The 17,715-nt window shown below is 48.5% G+C and overlaps 1 protein-coding gene across 4 annotated transcripts in view; it reads left to right on the top strand.

Annotated features, from left to right (window-relative positions):
- LOC140717725 (neutral alpha-glucosidase AB-like) overlaps positions 1-17,715 on the top strand; it is a 105,983-nt gene that overhangs the window by 36,205 nt on the left and 52,063 nt on the right. For 2 of the 4 annotated variants that reach the window (XM_073031413.1, XM_073031410.1), the window contains 7 exons: positions 1,788-1,887; positions 6,738-6,834; positions 7,468-7,648; positions 10,007-10,160; positions 14,002-14,237; positions 14,571-14,697; positions 16,962-17,041. In XM_073031413.1, coding sequence (XP_072887514.1) covers positions 1,788-1,887; positions 6,738-6,834; positions 7,468-7,648; positions 10,007-10,160; positions 14,002-14,237; positions 14,571-14,697; positions 16,962-17,041 — 975 coding nt within the window. Of the gene's footprint in view, positions 1-1,784; positions 1,888-6,737; positions 6,835-7,467; positions 7,649-10,006; positions 10,161-14,001; positions 14,238-14,570; positions 14,698-16,961; positions 17,042-17,715 lie in introns of all 4 variants that reach the window. The other 2 variants (XM_073031412.1, XM_073031409.1) reach the window with 1 other exon arrangement.

Here is a 17,715-nt window from a genome sequence, read left to right as displayed (position 1 = left end):
CTTTACGCTACGTCTCTATCTACACGTGCAATCATAGTAATTTTTAATCATTTGTAATAAATAGAACAGTCAGTGTAATATAGAGTATACTCAAATCAGCATGAGTTCATCAGTCTGATGGCCTGGTGGAAGAAGCTGTCCCAGAGCCTTTTGGTCCTGGCTTTTATGCTGTGGTACCGCTTCCCGGATGGTAGCAGCTGGAATAGATTGTGGTTGGGATGACTTGGGTCCCCAATGATCCTACGGGCCCTTTTTTACACACCTGTCCTTGTAAATAAACTGGATGAACTCAGCAGGTTGGGCAGCATCCGTTGAAAGAAGCAGTTAACGTTTCAGGCCGAGACCCTTCGTCCTGAAACGTTGACTGCTCATTTCAACAGATGCTGCCTGACCTGCTGAGTTCATCCAGCTTGTTTGTACATGTTGATTTGACCACAGCATCTGCAGTGTACTTTTTGTTGTCCTTGTAAATGTCCTGAATCATGGGAAGTTCACAACTACAGATGCGCTGGGCTGTCCGCACCACTCTCTGCAGAGTCCTGTGATTGAGGGAGGTACAGTTCCCATACCAGGCAGTGATGCAGCCAGTCAGGATGCTCTCAATTGTGCCCCTATAGAAAGTTCTTAGGATCTGGGGGCCCATACCAAACTTCTTCAACCATCTGAGGTGAAGGAGGTGCTGTTGTGCTATTTTCACCACACAGCCGGTGTGTACAGACCACAAGATCCTCGGTGATGTGGATGCCGAGGAACTTGAAGCTGTTCACCCTCTCAGCCCCAGATTCATTGATGTCAGTAGGGGTTAGTCTGTCCATTCCTCCTATAATCCACAACCAGCTCCTTTGTTTTTGTGATATAGACCCTTTGGCCCATCATACTGACTCAGTCCCAATCCCCTGTATTCTGCTGATATCTCTCTAGGCTGCACAGTCGTGCAGCAGTTAGCAAAAAGCTTTACATCGCCAGCGATCACGGATTGGGGATCAAATCCTGCCGCCGTTTGTAAGGAGTGTGTGCATTCCCCGCATGTCCACGTGGGTTTTCTCCATGTGCTCTGGTTTCCTCCCATATTCCAAAGGCGTTAGGGTCAGTGAGTTGTGGTCATGCTATAGGGGCAACACTAGCAGGCTGCACCGAGCAGATTCCTCGGACTGTGTTGCTCGTTGAAGCAGACCATGTATTTCACTGTATGTTTTGATGTGACAAAGTTAATGTAACCTAATCTTTTGTACTGGCCTAAACCACTCTCTTTGACAGTTCATCCCATGTACTCACCCCCTTTCTGCGAGATAATGTTACCCCTCAGAATCCTTTGAAATTCTTCCTTCCCTCCCCTTAAATCTGTGCCCCCTCTCCCTGATTTATGCATCGTGTGATGCTACAGCAGTTAGAGCAGTTGTCTCTAAGTTCCCAAGATTCACTTCTGCCGCTGTGTGTATGTGTGTGTGTTTGAATGCTCTCCCTTTGACTTCGTGGGTTTCTCCTACACCACCCCCACCCCCCCGTGCTCCGATTTGCTTCCGCTCTTCAAGAAGTGTGAATCGGTGGGTTATTGAGTGACTATAGTTTGTCCCCAATGGCGTTGCCGATTAACTTGACCCTGAAAACTCACTCGTCTCTCAACCGCACTGCATTAGTTGTGCACCAGGAGAACAGTGTGGCCTCTATCACCAAACTGCTCTGAAATCTGAACAGAGAACTACCGTTTTTATACAGATGCTGGCTGGTTAGATACCGAGCCATCGGTTACCTCGTGGTCGAATGACGATCTCATTGCTTTCCAGCAGCCTGGAGACACGGAGGCTCAGAAGGTGAGCGAGGAGACTGAGGATGAGGCCGGGATGTGGGAGGAGACGTTCAAGACTCATACGGACTCCAAACCCAACGGTAATACTTGACGGAGGGGGAGAGTTTACGTGAGGAATGAATCCGAATATGAAAGATGTGATGTGTACAACCACCGTTTGTTTCTGGGACTGGGGGCACGAGGTGATGTGGAGGATTCTGAGTGAGAAGTGGAGGCAGACAGAGGGGGAGGGAAAAATGTACGTCGAGAGGCAGTGGGGAGAGGGGCAAAGGTTGGAGGGAGATAATCAGGAATACTAAAGGTTACCAATGCTGGGCTTTTAACTCCAACCTCGCTCCAATCTACTACCTGCCTGTCACGATACACCACCAATCACCCTGGACACCTCCATTATCACTGCCCTTCTCCTTACAGTGGCCATCCCCCCCTTTCCTATATTAATGATCTACGTTACGTTATCAGACAGAAAGGATCCCATAACGGGTAGACTAAACTACCGAACGCATCACCAGCAGCACCCTACCCAGCATCCAGACAGAAAGCTGCTGGAAAGGGCCAGTAAACATCACAAAGGATCCCACTCACCCTGCTCATGGACTGTCTGTCCCACTCCCATCGGGGAGGAGGCTACATAGCATCCACGCCAGGACCACCAGACTCAAAATCAGTTCCTTTCCCCAAGCAGTGAGGCTGATCAACCCCTCCACACCCTCCAACCACCACTACTTTATCATTTCCTGACAGTCACATTATGTACAGACACTCCTGTGCCTAGCGTCACTTTACGGACAGACAATCAACCCTCAAACTATCTATCTGTCTGTCTATTTATTTTTATTTAGCAATACAGTGCAGAACAGGCCCTCCCAGCCCAATGAGCTGTGCTGCCCGCCAATTAACCCACCAATTTAACCCTCGCCTAATCACAGGACAACTTGCAATGACCAATGTAACCCTAGCCTAATCACAGGACAGTTTGCAATGACCAATTTAACCCTCGCCTAATCACAGGACAACTTGCAATGACCAATTTAACCCTCGCCTAATCACAGGACAATTTGCAATGACCAATTTAACCCTCGCCTAATCACAGGACAATTTGCAATGACCAATTTAACCCTCGCCTAATCACAGGACAACTTGCAATGACCAATTTAACCCTCGCCTAATCACAGGACAATTTGCAATGACCAATTTAACCCTAGCCTAATCACAGGACAATTTGCAATGACCAGTTTAACCCTGGCCTAATCACAGGACAATTTGCAATGACCAATTTAACCCTAGCCTAATCACAGGACAGTTTGCAATGACCAGTTTAACCCTAGCCTAATCACAGGACAGTTTGCAATGACCAATTTAACCCTCGCCTAATCACAGGACAGTTTGCAATGACCAGTTTAACCCTAGCCTAATCACAGGACAGTTTGCAATGACCAGTTTAACCCTCGCCTAATCACAGGACAACTTGCAATGACCAATTTAACCCTAGCCTAATCACAGGACAACTTGCAATGACCGATTTAACCCTAGCCTAATCACAGGACAATTTGCAATGACCAGTTTAACCCTCGCCTAATCACAGGACAATTTGTGATGACCAATTAACCGACCTTCGATATGTCTTTGGACTGTGGGAGGAAACCTGAGCGGTTCGTGGAGAGAGCGTGCAACCTCCTTACAGACGACGCCGGAACTGAACTGCAAACTCCCAACATCCCCAGCTATAATAGCATCGTGCTAACCACAACAGTACTGTGGTGTCCAAATATGCTAACAGATGTATTTATATTTATTGCGGGTTTTCATTGTTGTGTTCTTTATCTTTTGAGTGTCGGGGTGGAGAGACGTCTCTACCAAAGGAGGTGTAAGGTGCTCCTTCCCTCCGCTCGCCTCTGGGTCACCCTTGGGCAAGTTGTGGCACCTTCTGAGCCCCCGATCAGGGTCACATGAAGCCGTGAGAGCAGGTGGTGGATAGTCGTATGAGCAGCCGGTGCATTTCACAACTCCTGGTTATGTGACCACTGACGCCAGGCAGACAATCTCTGAAGAGTATTGATAACGGCTTGGGGGGGGGGGCGGGAGCTCTGCCCAGAAGACAGCAAGGGCAAACCACTTGTGCAGAAAAAATTACCGAGAGCAATCATGGTCATGGAAAGACCATGATCACCCATGTCATACGACATGCCATGTAATGATGATGTCATTAGACACAGCACATCATGATGATGCCATACAACACAGCACGTAATGGTGGTGATGCTTCTTCACCTCATTGTTTTTTTTTGAGCACACCCTTAGGTTGTGTTGGTAACACAAACGGTACCTTTCAACACTCGTGACAAATAAATGTGAATCTGATCCAGTTTACCACAGTATCAACACACACACAATGCTGGAGGAACTCAGTCCTGACGAAGGGTCTCGGCCCGAAACATCGACTTTGTACTCATTTTCCACAGATGCTGCCTGGCCTGCCGGGTTCCTCCAGCATTTCGTGTGTTAGCGTGTTATCATCCTGATCATTGATATACATGATGGCTATGAGTTTCAAGAGTGTTTAATGTCGTTTCCCGTTCGCAAGTGTAAAGGAGAACAAAGTAATTGTTAACACGAGTGAATCTGCAGATGCTGGAAATAAATAAACAAACACAAAATGCTGGCAGAACTCAGCAGGCCAGACAGCATCTATGGGAGGAGGTAGTGACGACGTTTCGGGCCGAAACCCTTCATCCTGCTGAGTTCTGCCAGCATTTTGTGTTTCTTAAAATAATTGTTAACACGGGATTTGATGCAGCCCAGAAGAAGCACAATAAGATAAAGAACGGCACGGTGCCGTAGCGGTTAGCACAACGCTTTGCAGGGCCTGCGGTCTGGGATCAATTCCCATCGCTGCCTGTAAGGAGTTTGTATGTTCTCTCCGTGACTACGTGGGTTTCCTCCGGGTGCTCTGGTTCCCCCCCCACAGTCCAAAGATGCACCAATTGAAAGGTTAATTGGTCATTGTAAATTGTGCCATGATTAGGCTCGGATTAAATCGAGGGATTGCTGGGCAGCGCGGCTGGAAGGGCCTATTCCGTGCGATGTCGCAATCTAAAAAAAATATATAAATACTTAAGATAGCTTATATAAATAGATTGATTGTATGTCCATAAAGTGACGCTAGGCGCAGGAGTGATTTTTGATGAAATGATTAAGTAGTGGTGGTGGAGGGCTGTGTTAGGGGGTGGAGGTGTTGATCAGCCTCACTGCTTGGGGAAAGTAACTGATTTTGAGTCTGGTGGTCCTGGCATGGATGCTATACAGCCTCCTTTCTGTTGTTTTAAATCTTTATTATTTTGTCAATAACAGAACAAACAGGATAAAGACACAGACAAGGTCATCATAGGTGAAGCAAAATCCGTATTTTATAATGGAAAAAAATGAATAGCAAAATGGGTTAAATTGCTTATATAGCTTCCTTTCTGATAACTCTGGGAGTGGGACAAACAATCCATGAGCAGGGCTCTGAAGATAGAACCAATGCCTCCCCGGAGTATTGTACTTATCCAACAGTCATCTCCTGGTGAAGGGTGTCGGCTTGAAATGCCAACTGTCTATTTCCTTCCATAGATGCTGTCCGACCTGCTGAGTTTCTCCAGCGTTTTGTATGTGTTGCTTAGATCTGTTGTGTCCGTCATCTCCTTGGCGCACTCAGGAAGTGTGGCCCCATGGTCCGATGAGCCAGAATAAGCTGCCTTCTCTCTGGAGGTGCAATGCCTGGCCGGCAAATTCATGGATGATGCCAAGACTGGGGGTGTAGTGGACAGCGAGGAAGACTATTAGAGCTTGCAGTAGGATCTGGACCAGCTGGAAAAACGGGCTGAAAAATGGCAGATGGAATTTAATGCAGACAAGTGTGAGGTGTTGCACTTCGGTAGGAAGTTAGGACTTAGACGGTGAGTGGTAGGGCACGGAGGAGTGTGGTAGAACGACTGGATCTGGGAATACAGATCCATAATTCCTTGAAGGTCACAGGTAGATAGGGATGTAAAGAATGCTTTTGGCACATCGGTCTTCATAAACCCATGGTTTGAGTACGGGAGATGGGTTATGACATTGATGAGGCCTAATTTCGGAGTATTGTGCAGGGCTGGAAAGAGTACAGAGTAAAGGATGTTGCCAGGACTTGAGTTATAGGGAAAGCTGTCCACTCTTATCATCTTGTACATTTCTGTCAAGTCACCTCTCATTTTCCTTCGTTCCAAAGAGAAAAGCTGCAGCTCACTCAGCCTACCCTCAAAAGATGCTCAACGCATTCACACTGGAAACACTCGGCTGGCCAGGTCGAGACCCCAAGCTCCAACTCATTGCCAGGAGCATCGCCCTTTCATCAACGCAAAGGGTTATATTTACACACAAGTTTTCCTAAATCAAAATATTGAATGCAGTTCTTTGTGTGTTTTTTTATATAAAAGCCATTCTCTCCATTTCTTCCGTCCAAACTCTCACATCCAATCACAGAAACCCAGTGCTTTCCCCTGACCTTTCAGTGATTCCTGTCCTGTCCTAATGCAACCCCTAGTCATAGAATCATCCAACATTATATCACACGAACGGGCTGTTCAGCCCATCTAGCCTGTGCCAAACTATTATTCTGCCTGGTCCCATCGACCTGCATTGCTGAAGTGGCTGATAAGTGAGGACATAATTTTAAGGTGATCGTTGGGGGATGTCAGAGGTAAGGTGGTGAGTGTGTGGAACGTCCTGCCCAGCATTGTGGGCACACTACGTTGGCGCCAGAATGTGCGGAGATACTCGCAGACCGTCCCCAGCACATCCCTGAACTCTGTTGGTTGACTCAGACACTGCATTTCACTGTACGATTTGATGCTCGCGCGATGAGTAAAGCGGAATTTTGAATCTTGTGACGCGTTGGTGTTTCTTCCAGGGCCAACGTCGGTGGGACTGGATTTCTCCCTGCCCGGCTTTGAGCACGTGTACGGGATCCCCGAGCACGCTGACAACCTGAAGCTCAAAACCACAGAGTAAGCGCTGGTCTCCCTTCCCGGTAAACCGTTAGTATGCTCAGCAGAAATTAAACGGTGGCCTGCGATCATTGTTGGGGGGGGGGGGGGGGCTTGCATCAACCTTGTGTGCGTCAGTGTACGTGTGCTTGGGACCCATCCCCTCCCCCAGCACGGGGCTAATGTGTGTGAGAGAGATCCATTCCCCCACTGAAGGTCTGTGTGTGTGTGTGTGTGTGAGAGAGAGACCACACACACAGGTGCACTTTCTCCCCTCCTCTACCCTCCCTCTCTACCCCCCCCCTCCCCCTCTCATTCCAGCCCCCCCACCCCTTCATCATTCCCTATTTCCTGTTTCCCCCTCTCACCTTTTCTCCTTGCCTGCCGATCGGAGCTGTGCTTAGCCTCACAGTCTTAAGTATAAAGGGAGTCGAGCTGGGGGCTAAGCACACAGTCTTGTGGTGTGCCTGTGTTGTAAAGAGCTTAAGGACTTCCTCTGCCTAACTTCATCCCTGCGGAAGTATGTCTGTTCAGGACTGTAGATGAGAATGCTTTGTGAAACCCCGTTTAATGAGTGAGGGGGGGGGGGGGAGTGGATTTTGGATCCTGTCTCTGTGAAGATTTGTAATCCAGTATCACCTCTTATTTCCTCAGTGGCGGAGACCCGTACCGCTTGTACAACCTCGATGTGTTCCAGTACGAGATATTTAACCCCATGGCGCTCTACGGGGCGGTTCCTTTAATGTTGGCCCACAACGTTCGGCGGACAATGGGGATTTTCTGGCTGAACGCCGCAGAGACTTGGGTCGACATCAGCTCCAACACCGCCGGGAAGGTGGGTGACGCCTCGCTGTTGAACGGTGACTTGTAATTCAAGCTGGGTGCCACCGGGGAGCTGGGTGGGGGGGGGTGGGGGTTGCGGAAGAAAGCTAAACTGGAAGTCACTGCTAGGAAGAAAACCTTGCAGGGTTTGCACAGAACTGGTGTTCTGCTGAAGTCTTGGTGACCGTGAGCTGTTTTAGCCACCTCATGTAAGAAAAGATGTGCTGGCATTGAAGAGGGTGCAGAGGAGGTTCGCACGAATGGTTCTGGGAATAAAAGGGTGAACATACGAGGAGCTTTGATGGCTCTGGGCCTGTACTCAGTGGAGTTTAGAAGAATGAGGGGAGATCTCATTGAAAAGCCCTAGATAGAGTGGATGCGGAGAGGTTGTTTCTTATAGTAGGGGAGCCTAGGACCAGAGAGCACAGCCTCAGAATAGACTGATGTCCATTTAGGACAGAGATGAGGAGGAATTTCTTTCGCCAGAGGGGGGTGAATCTGTGGAATTCATTGCCACAGACGACTGTGGAGGCCGAGTCATTGAGTATTTTTAAAGCGGAAGTTGATCAGTTCTTGATTAGTCAGGGTCAAAGGTTACGGGGAGTAGGCAGGAGAATGGGGTTTACAGGGTCAATAATCAGCCGTGATGGAATGGTAGAGCAGACTCGATGGGCTGAATGGCCTAATTCTGCTCCCATGCTTATGGACCAATTTGCCTTGTACCTGTGCTCGGTCCACAGTGGACCCCCGGAGGTCCCTGTTCTACCATTTCAAATTGATTGCGAGAAAGTGGCGCGTGCAGCCGATCGATCTGTTGAACCTCCTATGCACGCGAGGCACTCTCATTCAGACGCGGGCTTTCGAGCGCACACCGTGTTTCGAGCGACACTGGTTCGTCGCTCCCACGCCATTTCCCAACATGTACCGTTACTCACCAGACTCAGTAAAAACGTTTAGTCGTACCGCTCTGTCGTTCTTACTCCTTACGTGTAACTCCTATTTCTGGCCATTTTGTAACCTTTCCCCATGCCAACACTGACGTTACTGACCTTGGCCTCCAACGCTTCCAGGAGGCTGAGGCCAGTACAAACCAGAGTAACTGAGCCTCATATATATCCCGCTGAGTCCTCCACAGCCCGGCCTTATTGAATTTTGGGTAAACCTACTCCCCTTCTGCCCCTTTCTCCTTCTCAACCACCCAGGTCTTCCTACACAATCTTTTCCAAACACAGCACCCTATCGTCCAATTTCGATCTCCTCCCCCACGCGCTCCACCTGCCGATCACCCGCACACCCCTCTCTCACGGTCCTCCTACAACCCCCTCCCATTCCCACTTGCTCACGTGGTTCCGCCCTTGACCTTGCTAAACCATCTGTGGCCCTTCGTGCGCACGGGTCACCACCCAGCTGCCGCTGTGTCCGCCCTTCCCCACCCAGACTCCGTCAAGTGTAATGCTGTTGCATCACCAGCAGTCGGGGTTCAATTCCTGCTGCTATCTGTAAGGAGTTTGTACGGTTTCCCCGTGGCCACCTGGGTTTTTCCCCAGATGCTCCAGCTGTTACTGGGGGGGAAGTCAGAGGACAATGTGATGTCTACTTCTGTTGGACCCTAAGGGTCGCAGTGGGAGGGGTGGGAAGGGTGCGTAACAGATTTTTCTTTCCTCCCCCTCCCTCACCCCCAGTTCATGCTGACGCAATTGCATTTCTGTGCTATATTGACTGTCCTGTTGTACATGCTGTTTATTACAAATTACTGATTGCACCTTGCACATTTGGACGGAGACATAACGTAAAGATTTTTACTCCTCATGTATGTGAAGGATGTAAGAAATAAATTCAGTTCAATTGCTCCTTTAGCTTAGAACTTGCACTCAGTATCCACTTTATTAGGTACACTCGTTGATGCAAACATCTAATCAGCCGACCGTGGCAGCAGCTCGATGCATAAAAGCACGCGGACACGGTCTAGAGGTTCAGTTGTTCAGATCAGACATTAGAATGGGGAAGAAATGTGACTTTGACCATGGAGTGATAGCTGGTGCCAGGCAGGGTGGTTTGAGTATCTCAGAAACTGCTGGTTTCCTGGGATTTTCGCACACAGAGTCTCTAGAGTTTACAGAGAAGGGTGCGAGAAGCGAAAAGGATATCCAGTGAGAAGCAGTTCTGTGGGTGAAAATGAGAGAGTTCAGACGAGAATGGCCAGACTGGCTCAGTGTTGAACCTTGAAGTGGATGGGCTACAGCAGCAGAAGACCACGAATATACCTAGTGTCCGCTTTATTAGATACAGGAGGAACTAAATGAAGTGGCCAGTGAGTGCATGCTATTAGTTTGTAGCTGCCATTCTTTAACCGAAGCCACCGTTCTTGCAGACCCTCTTTGGGAAAATGCTCGACTACGTGCAGGGGGCAAACGAAATTCCTCAGACAGATGTCCGCTGGATGTCAGAGAGCGGAATCATCGACGTTTTCCTGCTGCTCGGACCGTCGCCGTTCGACGTCTTCAAGCAGTACGCCTCTCTCACAGGTACGTCGGCAGAAAGTGGGGAGCGAACGTCGTGAACTCAGTCTCCTGAGGCCTGTCCCCCATTTGGTACGATGCAGAACATCTAGACCCAACTCTTGGTTAACAGTATTAATCTCAGATTTTAAATTAATTGCACTAACACACACACACACAATGCTGGAGGAGCACAGCAGATCAGGCAGCATCCATGGAAAGGATTGAAGAGTCGATGTGTCAAGCTGAGCCTCTTCAATCAGTTTAAATTAACTGTTCCTGCACCAGTACATTCAGTAGAGTCCCAAATTTCACAGATGGGAGTGATTTCTAACTCCACTTCAGTCTGAGTGACCATGTTTAACTTGTAGTCCTGGACTCTCCACCTATTTAGAGCAGACTCCCCATCTGCTCTACGGGTTTCCTGTTTAAAATCTTACCCCTTGCCCCTGCTAAAATAACCAATCCTTGCCTGTATAGTTTGGCAGGAGGTACAGAGGCCTTGGATCCCACAGGATCAGTAATTACCCTTCAACTGTCAGGCTCCTGAACCACCATGGATAACTTCACTCACCTGATTCCACAGCCTATGGACTCACGTTCAAGGACCCTACAACTCGTGTTCCGCTCTGCAGTTTCATGGCTGATCCATTTCCCTCTCAACCCCAACCTCCTGCCTTCTCCCCATAACCTTCCGTGCCCTGACTGATCAGGAACCTAACAGTCTCCGTTTTAAATGTGCCCAGTGACCTGGTCTTCACAGCTGTCCATGGCAACAAATTCCACAGATTCACCACCCTCTGGCTAAAAAAAAAATCCTCCTCATCTCTGTCCCCCCTCTCTCCTGGGGCTGCACCCCCTTGTCTTAGACTCCTCCACCAACGGAAGCATCCACTTGACATCCACGCTATCTAGGCCTTTCATTATTCGATAGGTTTCAATGAGATCCCTCCCCCATTCTTCTAAATTCCAGCGAGTGTACGCCCAGAGCTAGCAAACACTCTTCATTATGACAAACTGTTGAATCCTGGAATCATTTTTGTGAACCTCCTTTGAACCCTCTCCAGTTACAGCAAATCCTTTCTGAGATGAGGGGCCCAAACCTGCAAGTGAGGCCTCACCAGTGCTTTACAAAGCCTCAGCATTGCGTCCTTGCCTGTAAATCCTAGTCTTTTTTTAAATATATTTTTTATTCTTTTTCTCCTACAAAAAAAATACAGCACATCCACAAAAACCACGAGCTTAACAAAATCAAATTGAATACTGAGCAGCAAGAGGAAGAAAAATATAAAGGCAAAAGTAAACATACACAGCAGAGGTGCACCGCACCAAAAAAAACCCTCCGTTCTCACCGCGTAAGAAAGCCCAATACAGGGCCCCATATCCTTTCAAAGATGCCCCCTCTGTCCTCATTACATAGTCTCTCCAAATGTAAAGTGTTTGACAGTTCTCTCAGCCACAGATCGTACATTGGCACAGAGTCCATTTTCCACATTTGCAGGATTAACTTCTTAGCAATCGCCATTCCAAACAATACAGCCATTTTTTCATACTTTTTGGCTGAAGGTAGGGAGCTTGTTGCTCCAAGGATGGCGATGAGCGGGTCTGGTTCCCACCGCTTCCCATCAGCCTCGGAGAAACAGTGAAAAATACTTTTCCAGTGTGCATAAAGCTTACGACGTGACCAGAATGAAAGTGACAAGTTACTGTTCTCAGATTTACATCTATTACGAACTGGTGAAACATCAGGATAGAAGCTGTGCAGCTTTTCTTTGGAATAATGGAGTCTATGTATTGTTTTAAACTGTATGAGTCTGTGTCTGACATTGACTGAACTATCATGTATACTCTTTAAACACACATCCCAGACCTCCTCTTAAATAGAATGCTAACATTGCATTTGCCTTCCTCACCACCGACTCAACTTGCAAGTTACCCTTTAGGGAATCCCGCATGAGGTCTCCCAAGTCTCTGCACCTCGGATTTTTGAATTTTCTCCCCGTTTAGAAAATAGTCTACGCCTTTATTTCTGCTACTGTGAATGCCTGCAAGAAAACGAATCTCAGGGTGAATATGGTGACAGATACATAGTTTGATAATGAATTTACTTTGAACTTTGAATCGTTGAATGGGGTGAAACTGTTCCAGAGGTTATTGATACAAAATTTTGATTTGTTAGATGTGGTGATTCTGATCCAGAATTTTGAATTGTTGGATGTGGTGATATTGCTCCAGAAGTCAAGAATGAGACTTAAAATTGGTGATGAATGGACTATTTATAAATGAAGGTGAATTCCCTGATTCCAATCTATCTCATTGTGGCCCTGATCTCAATAGACAATAGACAGTAGGTGCAGGAATAGGCCATTCGGCCCTTCTAGCCAGCACCGCCATTCACTGTGATCTTGGCTGATCATACACAATCAGTACCCTGTTCCTGCCCTCTCCCCATATCCCTTGACCCCGCTATCTATAAGAGCTCTATCTAACTCTCTCTTGAGTGCATCCAGAGACTTGGCCTCCACTGCCTTCTGGGGCAGAGCATTCCACAGATCCACCACTCTCTGGGTGAAAAAGTTTTTCCGCATATCTGTTCTAAATGGCCTACCCCTTATTCTTAAACTGTGGCCTCTAGTTCTGGAATCACCCATCAGCGGGAACATGCTTCCTGCCTCCAGCGTGTCCAATCCCTTAATAATCTTATATGTTTCAATCAGATCCTCTCTCATCCTTCTAAATTCCAGTGTATACAAGCCCAGTCGCTCCAATCTTTCAACATATGACAGTCCAGCCATTCCAGGAATTAACCTTGTGAACCTACGCTGCACTCCCTCAATAGCAAGAATGTCCTTCCTCAAATTTGGAGACCAAAACTGCACACAGTACTCCAGGTGGGGTCTCACCAGGGCCCTGTACAGCTGCAGAAGGACCTCTTTACTCCTATACTCAATTCCTCTTGTTATAAAAGCCAGCATGCCATTAGCTTTCTTCACTGCCTGCTGTACCTGCATGCTTGCTTTCATTGACTGATGTACAAGAACACCTAGATCTCGTTGTACTTCCCCTTTTCCTAACTTGACACCATTTAGATAGTAATCTGCCTTCCTGTTCTTGCCACCAAAGTGGATAACCTCACATTTATCCACATTAAACTGCATCTGCCATACATTTGCCCACTCACTCAACCTGTCCAAGTCACCCTGCATTCTCATAACATCCTCCTGACATTTCACACTGCCACCCAGCTTCGTGTCATCAGCAAATTTGCTAATGTTACTTTTAATCCCTTCATCTAAATCATTAATGTATATTGTAAACAGCTGCGGTCCCAGCACCGAACCTTGCGGTACCCTACTGGTCACAGCCTGCCATTCTGAAAGGGACCCGTTAATCACTACTCTTTGTTTCCTGTCAGCCAGCCAATTTTCAATCCATGTCAGAACTCTGCCCCCAATACCATGTGCCCTAATTTTGCCCACTAATCTCCTAATCTATCTCATTGTGGCCCTGATCTCCCAATCTACCTCATTGTGGCCCTTTCACTTTCTCTGTAACAGTAACACTATATTCTACGTTCTTCTACTGCTTTCCCCATTTGATGTACATAATTTTAACTCTGCTTCTCATTCCCATTCCGTTGTAAACTGTCCTGTTATTAGGTTAGGGTTAAATAGGTATGTTGTTGGACAGTGTGGCTGGAGGGGCCCGTTTCTAAATAAAAGTAAATAACGGAATGATTTGTCTGGATGGCAAACAAAGGCTTTTCGCTGATTGTCATAAACCAATTAGCAGTTACCAAGAGGGTGGCCACTCTTGTACCGTATTCGTCCCTGAGATCATCTCCTGTTCTCTGTCGCCCTCCCCACAGGTACGCAGGCCCTCCCCCCACTCTTTGCCATCGCCTACCACCAGTGCCGCTGGAACTACAACGACGAGGATGACGTGCGGTCCGTGGACGCCAGCTTTGACGAGCACGACATCCCCTACGACGTCATCTGGCTGGACATTGAGCACACGGACGGGAAGCGGTACTTCACTTGGGACCCCAACAAGTTCCCCAACCCCAAGGAGATGCTGCAGAACCTGGCCTCGAAAAACCGCAAGGTACTGGGGCAAAGTGGAAGGTGGGGGTGCAAACCGTATTGCGTTGATTGTGAGAGTGCGAAGAGTGCGCACGCGTCCGATTGACGCGGGGTGAATCGATTGGGCCTCCTGGCTCTCTCTCTTTTTACACGTGCTTTCAGGTGCGTGCGTTTTTGTCTCGGTGGGCACGGTTTGTTACTCCTGCACTATAAGAGCGTACCAGGGTGAACGTAACTCGGTAAAAACGTTTAATCCTACTGTTTGATTGTTGTTCATGCTCCACGCGGGTATGACAGGGTTTGACCTGCTTTGTAACACTGTGATTGCGAACTTTGTGTTTGCCACCCCTGACAGATGGTCAGCATCGTTGACCCCCACATCAAGATCGATAGCGGCTACAAGATTCACAATGCCATACAGTCCAAAAACCTCTACGTAAAGACAAAGGACGGAAATGACTACGAAGGCTGGTGTTGGCCAGGTAAGGGATACTTATCAAGCGTACATTGAAACAGACTGTTGCGTTAAAACAACATGTTCCGGGATGCGACTCAGTAAGACACCAACAATAGACAGTAGGTGCAGGAGTAGGCCATTCGGCCCTTCTAGCCAGCACCGCCATTCACTGTGATCTTGGCTGATCATACACAATCAGTACCCCGTCCCTGCCCTCTCCCCATATCCCTTGACCCCACTATCTATAAGAGCTCTATCTAACTCTCTCTTGAATGCATCCAGAGACTTGGCCTCCACTGCCTTCTGGGGCAGAGCATTCCACATATCCACCACTCTCTGGGTGAAAAAGTTTTTCCGCATCTCTGTTCTAAATGGCCTACCCCTTATTCTTAAACTGTGACCTCTAGTTCTGGACTCACCCATCAGCGGGAACATGCTTCCTGCCTCCAGCGTGTCCAATCCCTTAATAATCTTATAACACCAACTAGAACTACAAAACCGCGATTATTAAGGTAGAACTGACCAACCAGGGCCCCTCTCACTGCAGCACCCCTCCCCTTCTGCTGAATCCGGGGTGCTGTTCATAGCTGGCCTGATGGTAAAGCCCCGGAAAACTACCCCAAGCGCTTCCCCCACCCCACCGTGCTCTATTTTAGAGCCTTTCCACCGATAGTGCGTGGATCTGTACACAGCAGCATCTCAAACCACCGAGCCTGAACCAATCACTTGTCACCGCTCTTCACGAGTCCCACCCCCTGTGTTCAGCTGACTTTTCACGTTCCCATGGCCGCTGCCACGGTATCGCATTCTCACGGTGAATTCCCGAAGGAGCCATCAGTGTTTCTGCAGCCACTTCTCTTGCATTCCAGGCCTCGCTGGTGGTGAGAGGCGCTCGACTATAGCACAGAGATTAACCCTTTGCGATGCGCGTACAGTGAAGTGCGTGGTTTGCGTCAGCCCCAGGCCCGTGCGGGGTGGGGGCAGCCCGCGTGTGCCGCCGTGCATGGCAGCCCCGGCGGGGCAGCCCCTCAATGTTCAGCAGAAGGAAACAGGACCACAGCAGCAGAGTAAGCCCCTTTCCCACTCACACAGGCCGCCCCAGTCTGCAACCTCAGGTCACTGGCCCAGCCGTGGACTAGCCGACATCGGGCTTCTGACCTCTGGACAAGCTAGTCCAAGGCTTTCAACCTTCCAGAGTCTTTGACTTTGGAGAACAAGCAGTAATCCCTTCCTGCCGCCTCTTGCTTTGAGGCTCTGAGATCCTGTTTAGTATACTTTCGATGCTCATCTCCCTTGTAACACTGGAAATTTCTCACAGCAACTTCAGCATGCATTTGTTTGGCACCTCCTATGACAGGAAAATGTCCGTACCATTAGAACATAGCACAGGAGCCTAAGACGCAGGAGCAGAAATAGGCCTCTTAGCCCATCGAGTCGGCTCTGCCATACCATCGTGGCTGATTCATTATCCCTGCCAACCCCAGTGTCCTGCTCCCTGTATTTTTTGATGCCCTGCCTAATCACGAACCGTCAATCTCCGCTTCAAATGTATCCAGTGACTCGGCCTCCATAGCCGCCTGTGGCAACGAATTCCACAGGTTCACCACCCTCTGGCTAAAGAAATTCCTCCTCATCTCTGTTCTAAAGGGATTGTATATCCCAGGATCAGGGATCGGTTTGGATTTTATTCCTTGCAGCATTGGAGAATGAGTGGGGGTACAAAATTCTGAGGGGTGAATCGGGTAAAATGTAAGCAGGCCTTTTCCACCGAGGCTGGGCGACACTCGATCTAGGGGTCGGGTTAAGGGTGAAAGGTGAAATGTTTACGGAGAGCTTCTTCACACAGGACACCGTGAGCGTGAGGCGAGCTGCCAGCAGAAGTGGTGCATGTGGGATTGATTGTAACGTTTAAGAAAGTTTGGATAAGTCATGGATGGGAGGGATATGGAGGGCCATGGTGTGGGACAGGACAGAATAACATGGGCTAGGTGGGTTGAAGTCTCTGTTTCTTTGCTGTGGTGCTCGTGACACTATGAACCGCAGGGAGAGGAGCAGTGCAGAGGTGGAAAACGCTGTGCAAACTCTCTTATCGTTCCACTCAATTTGTTCTGCTGTCAGGAAATAAACTCGCTCTTCGGTTGTTAAATCTCATAACTCTCTTTGCGTGGGTTTTGGAATGGGTTCTGACCTTTCCCCCGCTTCCGGCGCCTCGTCTGCCGGCGGTCGGAAGCTCCGAGTGCTCGCGGACCAGCCCCGCCTGCCTACTCATCACTTCTCTGCTTGTCCTAGGCTCCGCAGGGTACCCTGACTTCACCAACCCCGAGATGCGATCTTGGTGGGCCAGTATGTTCGCTTACGATCAGTACGAGGTCAGTTCAAGCTCCTTGGCGTGAGGAACGTGCGTGCGCGCTGTCGGGGGATAAACATTGGGTGATCACCCTGAACCCTGGGAACTGGGTATATTACCGGAATTGGTTTAATATTGTCGTGTGTACTGAGATACAGGGAAAAGCTTGTCTTGCAGATTGTTCATACAGATCAGATCATTTACACAGTGCACTGAGGTAAACAAAGTAAAGCAATAACAGAATCCAGAGTAAAGTGTAATGGATTCTTTTAACAAGCTGCCTTTGATCCTAATGTTACATGTTTTCCTGCTTTCTGTATCTTCTGCCCGATGGGATAGGTAAAAGTGAGAATGTCCGGGGTGGGAGGGGTCTTTGATTACATTAGCTGCTTTCCTGAGAGAGGGGGAAGAGTAGGTGGGGTTAGTGGAGGGGGTGGGTGGTGGATTACATGGTCCAGCAACCGACTCTGGGACCCAGGGAGTACACAGAGGGTCTGGGATCGAACCAGGGTCTCAGTTTTGGGATTTCAGTCTGTACTTGGCGTCTGAGGCTCCTGGCGTAAGAGTCCAACAATAATCAGCCAGCATTGATGGATTCCATTTGCCGTTGCTCCGTGACTGCATAGTCCATTTCACCGTGCTCATCACTGACAGTGCCAGGGAGGAAGCTTAATGGGAATGCAGAAAATGAAAACT

Source organism: Hemitrygon akajei, chromosome 28 (assembly GCF_048418815.1).
Source record: "Hemitrygon akajei chromosome 28, sHemAka1.3, whole genome shotgun sequence".
NCBI lineage: Eukaryota > Metazoa > Chordata > Chondrichthyes > Myliobatiformes > Dasyatidae > Hemitrygon > Hemitrygon akajei.
This window is presented reverse-complemented; position numbering and strand designations above follow the sequence as displayed.